Below are 17,065 nucleotides of genomic sequence, written 5' to 3'. Positions count from 1 at the left end.
CATTACCTAATGTTGTTCCAGGGGCCTCTGGTCTAAGAGTGACAGGTTCAAGGACTGTAGCAGGAACTGACCAAAAAATAATACATTAAACCAAAGAGACTTAAAAATATATGAAAAGTTAGAACATTCACATTCCAACAAAACTTGCTTGTATATCATGCCTTCTATAGAAACAAAGAAAAAGAAATAACAGAGAAAGAATAAAAGATTGTTCTTTGAATATATGGAACTATCTTGAGTCAACATGAAATTCTCCTAGGTTTTAATGGAGTGTAACTGATATGGGAAACCCAGCACTGGAAAATATTTTCAGGCATTTACCTTATATACCCTGAGAAAATAAATTGCCTTTAAAAAAATCTGGTCAATTGTACTTCTATGGAAGCTGAAAATGAGCACTTATTGTGTTTAAGTAAACATGGATACAAAAGACAGTTTATAAGTTTGAAATAGATATAAAAATTAATCATTGAAGTGGATGGTGTTGGTCTTGCCAACAGCTTCTCTATGGAAAGAGTCTGAGATTTCTGTTCAAACCATGACATACAAAAGAGCAGGGTAAAGATGGTTACTCAATCTGTAATACTCAGTAGAGCATCTCTCTGGCCTAAACCCAGAAAAAGTGGAGATCAGACTGTTGATGTCTCCCTATCAAATCTAAGCTCCTGAATTAGGTCTTCAAAATCCTCTTTCAAATGACTGGATGGATCCATCCAAATGCAGCATCATCAACAGCCATGTTTTGACCATCTAGAAGTAGGTCAGTCTGCTCTAGCTTCCCTCCCACCCCCAACCACCACACTTCTGGTTCTTCCGCCTTGGTTCACATTTCCCTCCTTGCATTTAAGTCCTGTAGTGGGCCCAAAGCCCAAGGTCCAAGGTCCAAGTCCAGTCCACCTTGATCTTTTCCTTTGTATCATGCAAACATATGCTCAACTTTACTGTTTTAGAAATAGGTCTCCTACAGCTGGCGTATCACCTACAGTTGCCAATATTGGTCCAGGAATTTGCAAGGTACTTACAATTTGTTTATTTACTTGAATGGAATATATTGGCTTTGCTAAAGAAATACAACTGGAATTTTATAGTGAAAAATATACCAAATGTATGTCAAGACTCTCACATAGAAAGAATCTGGCACCAACTGAATCTCACCCAGTCATGTTCTCCTTGACACCTGGTAGAGGAGACATCACTGATGATGCCTCATGACTTCATGCTTAGATAGAGTAAGAGCTTGGCACTGTTTTGGGTCCTCACTGGGACAGGCTACTAGGGCTCACCCTTAAACCAGCAAATCACACATTTACCCGGTTTGGTCTGAGGTACTTGAGGGCTCGGTGTGGTTTTAGGTCTGGGACGTGGACGACGAGGTCTTTGTGATGCTTTGGTAGCTAAAGAAAGAAAAGCCTTATGTTATTCTACATTGTATGGCTCTAGGTACTAAGGAGAGGTTTTTCCAAAATCTATTGGAGTTTTTAAAGTTCCATGATATGTAGTTTAAATTTTTTTACTCCTTTTATGCCAAAGCATCTTCTTTTTATGGTTGAGGGTACTTTAGAGGCAAATTCATGTATACAGTCAAATTATTCATTCAAGGCATGAAAATTAGCACTTGTAATCAGATACTCATAGAACTTACTCACTGGGGAAAAATGAGGAGGAGGACTCAATTCTGGTGCAAGGGGAGGGGAAGTTAGGGTCACACTAAGAAAAAGGCTTATAATTTAAAATTTCAGATTTGGGTTATTTCTTATTTGTCAAATTAGTAATAAAACACAGTCATTACTTAAAACACCAACAAAGAAACAAACATACCATGCAAATAGTTTTTTAAAAATCTAGAAACTTAGATGTGCAAAGGAGCTTAAGAGTAGCTATTATTGCTGATAAGCCTAAAAAGGAAATAGATCGCAATTTGTTTTAAACTCAGCTTTAACACAGAACACTGTTCAATGAAGCACAAGGCAACGTGACAACTTCAAATGTGCCACGTGGCAGGTAAACGTTTTGAACTAAGCTCATGCCTGCTCTCGTAAAAACAACAGGAACCTTGTTTTTAAAAGCCTTCAGTGCTCTTCAGATGAAGGAAGTGATTGAATGGGCAGTGGAGGATGATGGTGGTCGTCTTGTGAAAGAGGAAAAGCCATGTGATGGGGATGGAGACTGAATGGACTGTACAAGGCAGCAAAAGCACTTGGTGAGTGGCACAGGGTCATTACCTAATGTGGTTCCAGAAGTCTCAGTTGTAAAAGTAACAAGTTCAAGGTCTGTAACAGGAACTGAAGTAATAAACAAAAGAGGTTGGTTGTTTTTTTTTTAAGTGTATAAAGAGTTACAACATTCATGTCAAAATGAATCTTGTCAGTGTACATTGCCTCTAGAATACTTTTTTTAGAATTTCTGAATAAAAGGTGTTACGGACTGAATCGTGTCTCCTCAAAATTCATATGTTGAAGTCCTAACTCTCAATGTGACTGTGTTTGGAGTTAGGGCCGTTAAAGATACAGTTAAGGTTAAATGAGGTCATAAGGATAGGGCTGTAAGCCAATAGGACTACTGTTCTTATAAAGAAGAGGGAGAGACATAGGGATGCTCCCACACAAAGAGAAGGCCATGTGAGGACACAGTAAGATGTTAGCCATCTGCAAGCCAAGGAGAGAGACCTCAGGACATATTACACCTGCTGATACCTTGATCTTTCCAGCCTTCAGAGCTGTGAGAAAAAGATTTCTGTTGTTTAAGCCACCCAGTCTGTGGTATTTTGTTATGGCAGCCCCAGCAGACTAATAGAAAGGGAAATCAATTGTTGTGCTCAGATTTGGCCAAACTGTAGTTAGGGACTTCTTCATCTCATGAAATAGTCATTACGTTTGGTCTCAGTTTAGCACCACAAGACAGAAACAGTTCCTGTAGTCCGTGCTTGATTATCTGAGTCTGCTATGGTAGACTTTAGAACATTCTTAGGCATTTACTTAAATATGTTTCTAACAACCCTCAAAAAGCACGTGAAAAACTAACCTTTACTTCTGTGGATGCTGAATAAAGAAAATATCTACCATGTTTATCAAATTACCGTTGCAGAAAAAGTTCCTAAATAACCAAGCCATTACACAGATAGCCAAAAATGGCTCTGATAATCTTGTTGAGAACTCAGCTTTGGAAAGATCTATGACTTCTGTCCAAACAAGAAGACTAGGTAAGGGGCAGTCTCTCAGCCTGTGGCATCCAGTAAAACACCTGTCCACTCTGAGTACAGGGAAAACGATCCAAGTATGGAAAAGAGATTCCTGATGCTCACAAAGAACAATCCTAGTCTTCTTCAACTTCCCCTGGTGCCATTCAAATGCATCATCGCCAACAAAAATGTTTTGCCTGGCACTTAGAAGCAGCAGGATCTCTGCCCCTCTGGTTGCTTCTACATATATCCTATTTCTTCATCTTTGCTCACTCTCACCTCTTCACCTGTGCAAATTCTGATGTGACATCAAGGCCCCAAGTCCTTCTCTGTTCTACTGAAGCCTATGTTGATTTTTCACTTCTTTAAGACCTACTACAGAGGTATGAAATGGAAGAATTTGGGGTCCCTCCATCACCAACTAGGGAAGAACTATAGATCAAAAGCACCCATTTTGGATTATATGTGAGTTAAAAATAGAATTTTTATTGCCTATGAAAAAAGACCCGCTATAATGAGTGTACACTTCATGTTTGTGTACCGAAGAAAAATCTTGAATTTGCAAAAACGCTCTGCCTATATTCATTCTCTAGGATTGTCAGACAGGAAAAATGTTTGTGCTCAACTAGCCTGAGAAACATAACACATCTCTTACTATCCAGAACGGGAAAGAAGATTATGTCTCTTCCAAACGTGGACTCCTTGCCAGTTCTGAAGGTGCAAGGCCTCTTCATGGTTGCCTCACTAGGGGGCATATAGGTTTCCATTTTCAACCAGTGACAGGCTGCCAGGCTCCTTGAGCCAAGGACCCTGCTTGTGTCTGGTATAATCTCTGTTGTATCTGAACTTGGAGCGGTTTTAAGTTTGTATTGTGAAGGACATGTCCGTTGAGATGTTTTTGGAAGTAGAAAAAGATAAACTTCAGTTACTTTAAAGCTTATGTTTCTGCAGATTATAGGTTTTTAAAAAAATTTTTAAGTTTTCCAATGCTTGATAGATTTTCTTCAGTTTCAGGAAATGTATCTTCCTAGTGTGAAAAGTTTGGCCCTACTATGCTGCTGTATCTTCCTTTGTTATTGAAGATACATTGTGGACAAAGTTGACACATAAAATGAAGTTATTAGAGAGTCAAGATTGGTCCCCTAGAGTCCCCTGACTGCATTAAAAATGTTAAAAATCATTTCTAAACTATGGTAGAGAGTAAGGGGAAGTCAGATTCACCTTAAGGATGGGGCTTACTATTTAAACTTATTAGCCTTGATCACATTATCTGTTAGACAATTCATTAAAAACATATTACCCAAATATTAACAAAACAACGAAATAACAAGGCAGATAAAGAAGGCAGGTGTACAAAGGATATATAAAGAAACTTCCCTATCACAGCCTGGTTAGCATAGATCAGGATTAGGTATGTGTATACAGACATGAAATTTACCTTAACGGAGAACTCTGGTAGAGCTAAAAACATCAACTGCCAAGAAAAATTTTTTAAATAAGTTACCAGGGCAGGAAGATATCCCAAACTAGATCCAGGCATGACTCTCTTTAGAAAAAGAACTTGTTTTATGCAGGTTTAACGCACAAGATAAAGAATGTAACTAAATGGCAACAGAGGGGAATGGGCAGAAATTTGCCAGTGAGCAGAAAAAGTGCTTGCTGAAGGTCAGAAAGTAGCATTACCGGATGCTGTCCCTGGAGCCTCTTTTATAGGTGTGACTGGTTCAAGGACTGTAGCAGGAACTGATCAAAAATAGTAACAAGAAAAAATAATGACGTGTTAAACATTTATACAATCTCAGAGGGATATGGTGTATCTGCACTGGGGTACCAATTTATCACTCAGGGGGGATTCTTTGTACTCAGATAACTGTCCCTGAGAAGTGCCCCTGAAGTTTCTCATTCTGTGATGATCCTAGTCTAAGTAATGTATCAAAGTAGACCCTACCCATCTTGCTAAAAACTCATCTTTGAAAAGAGACCACAACCTTTGCACAACTGGGGTACTTAAGTGAGCAGGATGAAGGGCAGCCATTCCGTCTGTGGTTCAGCTGCAGCCTCTGTCCCAAGCCCAGGGAAAGACTACCATGTGTGGATACCGATGATTCTTACATGAAACCCAAACTCCTAAGTCCAGCAGTAAAAGTTCCTTCTCAGGCGGTCCTATGAGCCCATTTAGCCACAGCAGCTTCAATAAAATGTTCCAATCGGCACTTAGAAGCCTGACGGCCTTCATCAGTCAGAGAAACCTCTGTTTCCTCTCACTGGCCTCCACACAGGTTCTATCTTTCTGAACTTCACCTCCCATCCCCTAGCCATCCGAATCTATAATGATTTCAGTGCTCAAGTCCTTCCTAACTATTCTGGCCCACCCTGATTGTTTCTTTAAATCAGGGGTTGACAAACTATGGCCCACAGGCCAAATCTTGCCCACGACTTGTTTTCGTACAGCCCATTTCCATTTTTAAATAGTCGTTTAAAAAAAAAAGGAAGAAAAGTGAAATATGCATCAGAGATTACTGGGGCCATGAAGCTCCAAAATTTACTATCTTGCCCTTTATAGAAAATAGCTGCCAATTCCTGCCCTAGATCGGTACTATGACATACACAACTTTAATAGTTACCAAGAAATAATCTCCAATTTGCCCAAATATATGGTTGTTCCACAGCTGTTGCAGTCCACTACACGTAGTCAATACATAAAGGATCAATAGAGTTGAATGATAAGCCAGTGAAACAGACATTTAGAGAGAAGACTCTAATTCACGAAAAGGAAGGAATTCGGCTATCACCTAGGACCTGTCCCCCTGTGCTCCGGTGGCCTACTTTGGAGTGAAAGCAGCTGCTGACCCTGACTTGCCCCTTCACTTTCTCTAGACCCCACGGGGGTGGGCTCCAGGATTCCTCAGCCAGGATCCACACATTTACCCGGTTCAGTATGAGGTGCTTCAGGACTCGGTGTGGTTTTAGATTTGGGACGTGGACGACGAGTTCGTTGAGGCACTTTGGGAGCTAAAGGAAGAAAACTTCAGGTTAATAGAATGTTTTTAGTTCCAGAAGCTATGGATAGGATTATAATTGTTATAATTTCTTGAATTTCAGGAAATTTTCCTTTTGAGTTTGAAATATTTGTCCCTATTTTGATGATCGCCTCTTTTTATCACTTATATTACTGTGAAAAAAAAAATCACACAGAAACATGAACTGATCTATCCAGGAGATTCTCCAAAGGGATTTCTGAATGAAAAAAGTTCCCCAAACCTACTGAATTATGGCAATGGTGGGGAAAAGGTAGGGTGACTCTATACTAATAATGGTGTTTATAATTTCATTTTACTAGCCTTGGGCATATTTTCTATTTCTCTCCTTACTGAAAAAAGACCGTATCATTATCTAAAATGGCAAAATATAAACAAAATCATGCCCACAGTAAAACTGCAGGAATTTAGATCTGCATAGGAATTATGTCACACCATAATAGCTGTGCCACTGTGCTCAGTCTGGATCAAGAACAAACACCCCCACCCCCAACCCCCACTGATTGTGTTTGAAACTCAGTAACACAGAATGTGATTAAAAGGTTACAAGGGGATGACATGCCGCAAATTCAAATGTATTGTCTCGCAGATATGTATACTAAGTTCATACTTGATTCTCTTAATAGCAAATGAGTTGTTTTAATACTCTTCAATATATTAAGAAGTAATTGACTGACAGCAGAGGATGACACAGTCTTGTGAAGCAGGAGAAGCTGTGGTTATGATGGTGATGAAATGGGTCTGAAATGAGCAGAAGCAGATGCTGATGGACATACTGGGTCATTACCTATTGTCGTCCCTGGAGCCTCGGTCCTAAGAAAAACTGGTTCAAGGATTGTGGCAGGAACTGATCAAAAGTAATAAAAAAAAAATCAAAAGATTTTTTGTAAATACATGGAATGTCAGAAAATTCATCTTAACAGTAACAATAATGCTTCAAAGGGGAAAGGACAGATTACACAAAAGCTTTAACCCCAAGAGCCAGGAACCACAGGGTGGGACATGAGGGGTGGAGGGCGTGTGGAGTAGCGGGTCACCCTAGGGTCTTGTCCACCACATATAGAACAGATAGCCAAAAAGAAGCAGAGACTATACTTGGTAAAAGACTAAGCCCTTAGTGAAAACAGTGGCATTTAAATATAATAAGATGAGGAACAACCTCTCAGTTTGTGGTATCATATTAAACTAGGCATCTTCAGCTCTAAGAACAGAAAAAGCATGGCCTAGTGCAAAAGTAAGGATTACTGAAGCCCACTGGATCAAACTTAAGCCCTTGAATAGACATCCTAGTCCACTTTAGTTCATCCTGTGAGCCCATTCAACATGAGTGTATCAATAAGTCATCCTCCATCTGAGACACCAGCTTCATTCAGCACATTTCCTGTTTATCAGCCTATGTTCCCTCAAGCCTCCACTCGTCCAAATTCTGTACTGATTTTTTTCTAATTATCTTGGATCTTTTCTTGCTCCAAGTATTTACTACACTTCTAACATATAACATTTGTACCATTTGAGAAATTATTTTACCTTTGTATAAACAGGCTGCCTTATGTTATTTTTTACCCTATTTATGCAGGAATAGTTTTTATTTACAACTATAACACAAAATGATCGGGAAATGAACAATACACAGTGAAGTAAGTCAGAAAGAGAAAATCAAATATTGTATATTAGCGTATATCTGTGGAATCTAGAAAAATGGTACAGATGAACCTATTTTCAGGGCACAAATAGAGATGTAGAGAATGGATGTGTGGACACGGGGGTGGGGTGGGATGAATTGGGAAATTGGGATTGACATTTATACACTACCATGTGTAAAACAGATAGCTAATGGGAACCTGCTATATAGCACAGGGAGCTCAGCTCAGTGCTTTGTGATGACTTAGATGGATGGGATGGTGGGGGAGGAGTGGGAGGTCCAAGAGGAAGGGGATATATGTATAAATACAGCTGATTCACTTTGTTGTACAGCAGAAACTGGCACAACATTGTAAAGCAACTATATCGCAATTGAAAAAAAAATATAATTCCTACCTCTGATGTATCTCACAACTGCTATATGGTTATGGGTCTACAGAAAGGATTAATAATAAGAGTAGCTTTTACTCTTAAGAGATATATAAGGCAGGTACCAATTATGTGCACAGGATTCACAGTCCCAACTGGGGTAGAATGCTTGGATTCCTTAAACCAGAAACTACGTATTTACCCAATTTGGTCTGAGGTACTTCTGGATGGGGTGTGGTTTTAGGTTTGGGACGAGGACGACGGGGTCTCTTTGTTGTTGTTGTTGGAGCTGAAGGAAGAAAATTTAGGATTAATATAGTGCTGACGGCTCCATTAACCCTGAATAGGTTGATATAACAGGGCTCTAAGCTTTCGAAGACTTGCCAGTTTCTTTGAGTAGAGACAACTTTGTTACTTTGGTTTGAAATTTTCTCCTTTAATATACTAACAGCCTTTCTTTCATAATTGAGAATTCTCTAGAGATTAAAAATTACATTATAATTATGTTTAAGAAATGAAGATGAGGGACTATCATTTTCTTGAAAGTGTCCCTTATGAGAAAACACACTAAATTGTGACAGTATGAGAGAAGTTCAAACCATCCTGTACTATTCACTTATAACTTAAAACAACTAAGTTTGGACAATTTTTTCACTTGGTAATTTACTAAAATAACTACAAAAAATTAGATGAAACATCAATAAAGTAAAAAAAATGTTACGTAGAACTTGAAATATAGAAAGTAAGATGCTTAAAGAAACATAAAGAATATATGGTGAATCACATTTGGACCCCAGCTCTAACAAACAGTACTGTTTAAACAGAGACTCAGATTGACATGATGCAATTACAAGCTGTCTTGAATTAAAGTCTATACACATTAATGTTAGAAAGAAAGCTTTTTATATTTTAAGATGAATACAGCAATAGAAAGACAACAAATTATGATATCATTGTCTCTACAGCACCATAGATAAGTCTGACAATGCGTAAAGAAAGCACTTGCTGAACGATGTAAAGGATCATTACCTAAAGATGTCCCAGAAGTAATAGGTTCAAAGTCTGTAGCAAGAAATGACCAAAAGCAATTTAAAAAATTGTTAAACACATAAGAAAAGTTACCAAACTCTCTTGAAAATGAACTTTACCAGGGTGGTATTGTTCTACTATCACAAAGCAAAATGTTTAAAGTTCCAAGGTAAGGGTACAAAGATACATGATATTATGAAATGGTTATATCCTTATTATCTCCACATGGTTACCTACAGTATTGCTCTTTATATTATCTGATAATATAATAGAAAACTCTGCTTAGGAAAATCTTTAGGCATCTAACAACATCATGGTTAACAATTTTGAAAAAAGAATGTGAAAGTATAATTTAAAACACTACATATTAGAAAACAATTACACGTGTCATGATAGATGCAATTGTTGATATATTTAAGCAGATTTTGGTAACGAATAACCAAAATAGACAACACTCTTTTTTGTTGAGAGTCCACTTTTGGAAAAGACCAAGACCTCTGTCCAAACAAAGACATATAAAAGAGCAAGATACAAAGGGTCATTCAGTCTGCAAAACTTGTCAGTGCATCTCTCTGTTATCAGGACAGAAAAGGGCCAACCCAGGGAGGATAGGAGAGTATGCTGTAGCCAAGGGGCTCAAATCCAATCACTGAAGTCAAGCACTCAAGGTCCTCTACACGGACCCACCTAAAAGCAGCACTGCTGACCACAATTTCTGAACACCAGCCAAGCAAACATTGCCTTTCTCCTTTCTCACAATCAAGCTCCACTTCTGAGTCCTATCCTTCTGCTGTCACCCACACATACGGCACCTTCTTACTTCTGTTTATGTTATTCCTGGTCATCCCTCCAACAAATCTACAAACCATGCGCACTTCAAGGTCCACTTTATGCTTAACAGCCCATGGTTCTTTCACTTCTCTAAGAATTAACCATGTGTCTAACAGTTGATAAAACTCAATAGATATGTTGCTTTTGCCCATTTTTCTTTCTATCCATTTATGAACAGTTTCACACAAGAGCAGCTTCCTCCCTCAATGAAGCCAAGTCCTTTGTTATTTCTAAACAATTCCTCACATGTTAATGTGGCATTTCATCAAATGTGAGACTAATTGAACTAAATAGGCTGGATAATGAACTAGATAAGTTTTTTGCTGAGCCAGAATCAAAGAGAAAATGTAATCAAGTGGTGAGAGAAGCAAATGAAATACAAGGTACCAAGAAGATACTAAGCAGTGAGAGGAAGTCACACGTATTGACTAGAACACTTGTAACTTGGGTGTCCATCCTGAAGGATCACAGGGTTACTAGGCGGCAAGTTACACTCCCACCACAGCATCACAGCTACCAGGGTTCCACAGGCACTAGGAACCACGTATTTACCTAGTTTGGCCTGAGGTGTCTCTGGGCTCGGCGTGGTTTTATGTTTGGGACGTGGACGTGGATGACGTGTTCTTGTTCTTTGTGATGTTTTTGGAGCTGAAGAAAGGACACTGGTTAATGTTGTCTTATGACACCAGGAAGAAAGGATTATACACGGCTCTAGGTTTTCTAACATTTTGCTAGGTTTTCCTGAGTCTTGAGAAATTTGTCTCTCTGGTTTGGAATTTTCTTTGTCATCTACATGCAGAAAAAAAATTGTGGGGGTGTCTGCTGACAGTTCTTTTGAGAAAGAACATGTAACATTATTTTACTTATCTGAAAACTTTAGTACTATTGCTGGTGTCAGATTTTCAAAGAGGACCCTGATCCAAGGGAAGTCAGAAGCACAGCATGTCCACACCACATTAGAGAGGGACCCAGGCTCACCTGCTTTGGGGAGATTATACTTAGAAATTACTTGGTTTAGACATATATCCTATTAAACATTATTAGACTAAACACATCTCATTTCTTAAAATCATTGGCGGACAATAAAAATGCCTGGCATATCTTAGAACAACTTTCTGTCAATGGCCACAGAATTATAACCTGATGTTTATAGGGCAGAGACTTCTGTGTTTGGAATTCAGCAGAACCACAGGCTCTGCAAAGCGTTAATAAAGCTGCATAATATGGGTGCTAGATACTCTGCACTAGCTTCGCATAGGCTTATATTCTAACCAAGTGACTTATTTCAAACACCTTCAAAACATTCAAAATGAAGACTATAGTTGAGTGACAAAGAGGATAATGAAAAAAACCTAGAAAAAACTCTTTGACCAAGATAGTAATAGAAGAGGCTGGACAATGAGCAGAAAACGCTCTTGCTTGAAAACATAAAAGCTCATTACCTACTGTGGTCCAAGGAGCCTCAGTTCTCAGAGTTACAGGTTCAATGTCTGTGTCAGGAACTGACCAAAAGCAATACAATAAACAATGGTGACTTAAGAAACATAGGAAGAGAAAGAAAATTATCTTGAAAGTGAATCCTTTTAATCCTGTAATGTTTAAAAAGCATTTATGAACTCTGGAAAAACAGTATTTGTTCTGTAATAACTGTACTCTGGTACCCATTTATCTCACAAAATAGCCATACCCCTTGTACTTTGCATGTCTGTGAGGCCAATGAAAATTGGGGCTTTGGTGTTTAATTATCTGATTGCAGCTATATTGGAAACTTGGCTCCAAAAAAATTTCTTATTGTCTGATATGTATTTTAAATTACTCCAAAAAATTATTATGAAAACTTCTGTTAGTACTTAAAAGATTTTCATGACCATTATTAATATTTTTTGCGAAATGGTGGTAGTGGTGAGAATTTTAAAAAATGTTCTTAATCAGCCTGTTTACCAGAGATTTGCGACAGTTACACAAAAGATAAGCTTGTGCCTTTTCTCCACAATAAAGGTGATACTCTTCCTTACAATTTGTCCTTATTTATTCATTTGTTTCAAATGGATACTTGGGAGATAACTATTCAAGTGAGGAACAGAGATGATTAAGAAAAAAGTCTGAAAAGTAATAATTCAATTTTTTTGGTCTGAATAAACAGGATTCCTATAATTCTATAATATTCTGAAATGACTGAATTATGCATCGATACAAAATTAAGATTTATGATTCCTTGGTTTTAAATTAGTCTCTGTTTTTCATTAAGTCCAAAAGATTAAATGTAACATTAAAATATCTTATCACCAAAAACTCTGTAAGCCTTTATATAGAGATTGCCTTTTGCTGACTGTCCAAGATAATATACTATGGAATTGATTAAGCCACATCTGGGAACATGTTCTGAACTAAGGGAAAAGATGGCATCCAAAAGAGATGGCAAGTGAGGACCACAGGACAAAACAATATTCAAAGCTGATTGCCTTCAAACAAAAAAGGAAAATCCTTATTTTGTTTGGAATTCAATACCACATGATGAATTTATCAACAGAAAGATCCAGTTACATTTGAAGAGTATTGAATCAAGGAAGAAAGGACTTTTGCAAGAAAGAGACAATCATGTATTTTCTCAAGTGTCAACCAGCTTTTTCAATGCTCCTCTCCCACATCATAAATTAGACACACATAAAAGCAGAGATTTCAAAAATGTCTTGGTTTTAAGGATGGATGGAGAGAGCATCTGTGACTCTTGACAACATCAAGTGCTACAAGCAATTTGACTATCTGTGAAGGTGATCAAAGAGCAAACAACATTCAGGAGTTATAAACTGAGCAGCAGATGGAAGAATGCCTACTGATATTAAAAAGGTCCCTGTTGAAAATAGTAAACAATTTTTTGGGAATGAATGAAAATGAGGATGAATGACAAGTGTTTACGCAAGAGACTACAGATAGTGACAGAGATGAGAGGGGCAAGTTCAGAGAAACACTGACCAAAAGGGAAGACATTCATCATTACCTATGGCTGTGGAGGATGCTTCGGGCTCAAAAGTGACAGGCTCAAAGACTGCACCATAGAAAATAAACAGACAGAAGTAACCCAAGTAAGGAAGGCGAGACTTCTAGGTGTTCACTGATGCTTAATTCACAGGATACAGAATTTGCTTTATCCTAAGTTGATATAAATTGCCTTCTTGATAGACTTACTATAAGAGATGCTCTCTTAGTAACTTAGAATTGTATACTAATTGGAATCTTAGGAGACAACTTCAATTGAAAAACTGAATTTTCAGAACTGTTATGTAATATCCTCTTGTTTGGTAGACAATCACTTAGTTAATAGGTACCATTTAAAATGCCAATATGGTATTTTAGAGAAAGCCAATCTCCACGTGCTTATAAAAGAAGAACACAGGATCAGCCTCTCTTGTGATGGCTGCTAAAATCACTTTCAAAAATGTTTCAGACACAGAAAAACCAGGCTTCTATTCATTACAAACCTGAATTGAGAAAAGAAAGCCTAAAAATGCTTTAAGAGAATGGATTCTGTCAGACAATCAGAAGTAAAATTTACTAATTTCAGAAACATTGATTTGTTTATTTAACATACAAACATCAGTGTGGCTACTTTGAGAAGATAGTGAACAAAAAATAATAGTATTTGGGTTTCTATGCTTTATAATATGACACATTGTAAGCATTTTCAGCAACATTCCCAAAGAGAAAGTTTCTTAAGCCCAAGCACTGGAAACTATGTTTACCGGATTTAGGTGGTGGCGTATCTGGTTTTGCTGTGGTTTTGGGTTTAGGAAGTAATTGCTTTGGTGGTTTTGAATCTGAAGAAAAAAGGTGCTATAATTAGTGTCATAGCAGAGCTGTGAAGGCGAAGATTAGCGTTATTTACACACTTATACATTGTTTTCCTAGTTATACATCAAGGCATTGAAAGTAGTCATTACCAGGCTGGATTTGAGGTGCATCTGGTCTACATGTAGTTTTAGGTCTTTTGGATGGTTTTGACACCAAAGAAAAAGGTATTAAAAATTAGCTTAATGGTCACAGCCATAACTGTCATAATTAAGGACAAATATGCTCAAGCAAAGATACTATATAAATTCAGTGAACATACAACAAAATTAATTTCTGGGGTGGGAAATGTGTCCATGCCTACTGATGTTTCTGAAAGAAAAAAATCTTTAGGAATTGTTCAAAATGTACCATTCAGCAAAACTAAGAACTATAATAACACTTTTTTCTGTGTGCATAATTTTTTAAATAAGTATAATCGTTCTGTTTCTTAATGGATAGGGTTTTTTTTTTTTTTCCAGTATAAAAACAGTAAGGTAGAAATTTGAAACTTGCTTAGTAGGAAACCAGGAAAATAATCCATAAATACTTGAAATTATACACAATGTTACATGGCTATTTATTTTCAGAATTTTCTAAAGTAAACCAGTGACAGATTTACTGTAAATGCTGAGACATTATAATGAGATAATTGTAATCAAATAGCATTAAGACTGAAAACAATAAAACCAGACTGAGATTTTTAATATTCTCAAGTTACAAAGACCATACTATTTTTATTTTGGATCCTAGACCAAGAACAGTGTGTGCACGTTTGGTTATCAAAACATACTAAAAAAAAATTCTTCAAAGAAACAGAAAAGCCGAAGAAGCCATTGTTTCATGCAGCTTTTTAAAAAGGAGAAAGTCTTACAAGTTGAACAAGTAAAGCAATGAAATGGAAATCACGACACTGGAACAAAATGTTGCCATTTGTCAAGTCCAGGATGAGCACGGAGGTCCCTGAGGAAGAGCAGATGGTTTTCTCAACACAAGGACACATGTGACAGAGAATAGAGGGTTTGTGGAAAACCAGGAAGTTGTGTTCAAAACCACAGACCTTCCCTGAGTAAGCACACGGAATTCTTCTAGAGGTCTCCTATCTTCAGGCTCTTCACACCCAGATAGGAAAGGTGAGGGAATGCATGGAACAAAACTGTGACGCCGTGTGTGGAACTACAGTCATGCCTGGGTGGAAAGCAGGAAAAGCAAAAGTGACAACCGGGGAAAGCAATTGGAGGAGAGCAGAATTACCGATTGTGGGCACCAAGGGCTCCGGTGGTACCGTAGCAGGTTCCAGAGCTATGGAGGCAAAAAACCAAAAATACTAATTATGTCAAGCAGCAGCATCTTGAGGAAGGAAACATCACCCTACCAAGATCCTTCCATCTTTACTTAAACTGTATGCTTTTTAAAAATGTATTCTTCCTTTTTATTTTTCCCATTTGCCCCTCTTCTCCCTATTGCTTTCCTACATCTCATCTGCCATGAATACACATCTCGTGTAAGATTTTTACAGTGCCCTACTTCAATGATTCACTTAGTGGCCCAGCTTACCGCTGTGTATACTTAACTCCAAATAAAAACATAAACGTATTCATAAAACGTGAATACAGAAAGTATAGATGCTTAAATATAAAAATCAACTACACTGGTTCCTAAAGCCCAGCTATTTAGGTGGTAGGTAACTACTATATCAGAAACTACCATATTCCACTCTCTGTGTTAATTGGAACCCTGGACATCACATTTACCAGGTTTGAACTTGGGCACATCTGGACTAGGTGTAGTTTTAGGGCGGGGGCGACGACCTGGTCGTTTGGTCTTTGGTGGAGCTAAAGAAAGAAAATCAGCTGTTAATACATGAACAGTGGCCTACAAACTGACCATCAATACTGCATGTATCTTAGAAGCACATTTAAGCCCTCTGATTTATTGCAGATATATATCCTTCTATTTTGCGACTTTCTATTATTATTTACCTAGTTAAGTGAGGTTTTGAAAATGGAGGTTTGTTTTGCCAAATATTTATAAGTAACTGTTCAAGAGATCTCTCTATTCTTCCACTTTGAGTTGGAAAACTCAGAACTTTGTACAGCTTGGAGTAAACAGTCTCATACAATTTTTGAAGGTATATGTTCAACAAGAACACTAGAAAAGTTACTTTCAGAAGACACTAGGGATAAACACCAAAATTTATTTGGCCTAAGATTCAAAAGGAAACATTTTTCACTTAGCATTTAAAAATCTACAAATCAGTAACATGTGTAAAAAGGCTTTGAATTCAGAAATTATTTCAGAGAAAGCAACTTTTTAAGAACGAGATATAGTTTTTCAACTATAGGATCTAAAATTTTTCTCCAAAAGAACAGAGAACACACACATGCAAATGGACATTAATGAACAAATCCATGGATGTGAGCCCGTTAATAAAGATGCCAGCTGTCAGGAAAAGAGGAATCAAAGGTAGGTCACTCACTGCATTACCTAATGTTGTTGTTGAAGGTTTAGTTGCCAGTGTTCCAGGTTCTAAGACTGCATGAAAAATGATCAAGAAGGAATCAGAATCAAAGGGAAAATGATGAACTTTATTAAAATATGAAAAATGGTTAATATTTAAGTACTAAGTTGAACAAACATAAATAAATTCCCTGTGCTTTTAGACAAAATGAACAAAAATGTAGCTGGTCAGTTAAGTTTGGAAAGAGAAATGGAAAAAAAAAAAAAAGCATGATTCTCATTTGGAAGATATGAATGCAATAAAGTAACCAACAGCTTATGTTATGAAGGAAAATATGGGTATTTGGCTAAGATGGCACCAGCAGAACACAGTTTTTTGCTCTCTTGAAGAAAAAGAAGCTGTAAAGATTGGAGTGACTTTTTCTATTTCTCTCATTTAATGAATTTCCTAGTGACACACCAGAATATTTAGATCTGGAAAGACAATAATGTTTTTCAAGAAAATTTGCAAATGTCAGAGTTTTGAAAGTGAGAAATCCACTTCCAAAAGTGAAAGCACAAATATGTCCTAGGGAAGCCATGGTCCTCTATAGGAAATAAACAAGCCCGGGACATGGTCCTCAAGTATGAGGAGGGACAAGGAAAGACACATCAAATTCAGGATGGCTTTCACGGCTGTCTCAGAGCTTCCACT

At 37.5% G+C, this 17,065-nt stretch overlaps 1 protein-coding gene across 18 annotated transcripts in view; it reads right to left on the bottom strand.

Moving 5' to 3' along the window:
- ABI3BP (ABI family member 3 binding protein) overlaps window positions 1-17,065 on the bottom strand; it is a 262,791-nt gene that overhangs the window by 87,953 nt on the left and 157,773 nt on the right. For 12 of the 18 annotated variants that reach the window (XR_009047795.1, XM_057697718.1, XM_057697719.1 and 9 more), the window contains 15 exons: window positions 16,399-16,446; window positions 15,666-15,746; window positions 15,166-15,213; window positions 13,827-13,901; window positions 13,085-13,132; window positions 11,529-11,588; window positions 10,639-10,734; window positions 9,256-9,288; window positions 8,429-8,515; window positions 7,004-7,063; window positions 6,107-6,190; window positions 4,862-4,921; window positions 2,223-2,282; window positions 1,311-1,394; window positions 7-66 (listed from right to left, as the gene is read on the bottom strand). The exons of 1 other annotated variant lie outside the window; for it this stretch is intronic. Coding sequence is in view for 16 of the 17 variants with exons in the window: in XM_057697718.1 (XP_057553701.1) it covers window positions 7-66; window positions 1,311-1,394; window positions 2,223-2,282; window positions 4,862-4,921; window positions 6,107-6,190; window positions 7,004-7,063; window positions 8,429-8,515; window positions 9,256-9,288; window positions 10,639-10,734; window positions 11,529-11,588; window positions 13,085-13,132; window positions 13,827-13,901; window positions 15,166-15,213; window positions 15,666-15,746; window positions 16,399-16,446 (984 nt within the window). In the remaining variant the exon portion in view is untranslated. The remainder of the gene's footprint in view (window positions 1-6; window positions 67-1,310; window positions 1,395-2,222; window positions 2,283-4,861; window positions 4,922-6,106; window positions 6,191-7,003; window positions 7,064-8,428; window positions 8,516-9,255; window positions 9,289-10,638; window positions 10,735-11,528; window positions 11,589-13,084; window positions 13,133-13,826; window positions 13,902-15,165; window positions 15,214-15,665; window positions 15,747-16,398; window positions 16,447-17,065) is intronic. 5 more of the 18 variants (XM_057697721.1, XM_057697722.1, XM_057697724.1 and 2 more) reach the window with 5 other exon arrangements.

Source organism: Hippopotamus amphibius, chromosome 10 (assembly GCF_030028045.1).
Source record: "Hippopotamus amphibius kiboko isolate mHipAmp2 chromosome 10, mHipAmp2.hap2, whole genome shotgun sequence".
In the NCBI taxonomy this organism is placed as follows: Eukaryota; Metazoa; Chordata; class Mammalia; order Artiodactyla; family Hippopotamidae; genus Hippopotamus; species Hippopotamus amphibius.
This window is presented reverse-complemented; position numbering and strand designations above follow the sequence as displayed.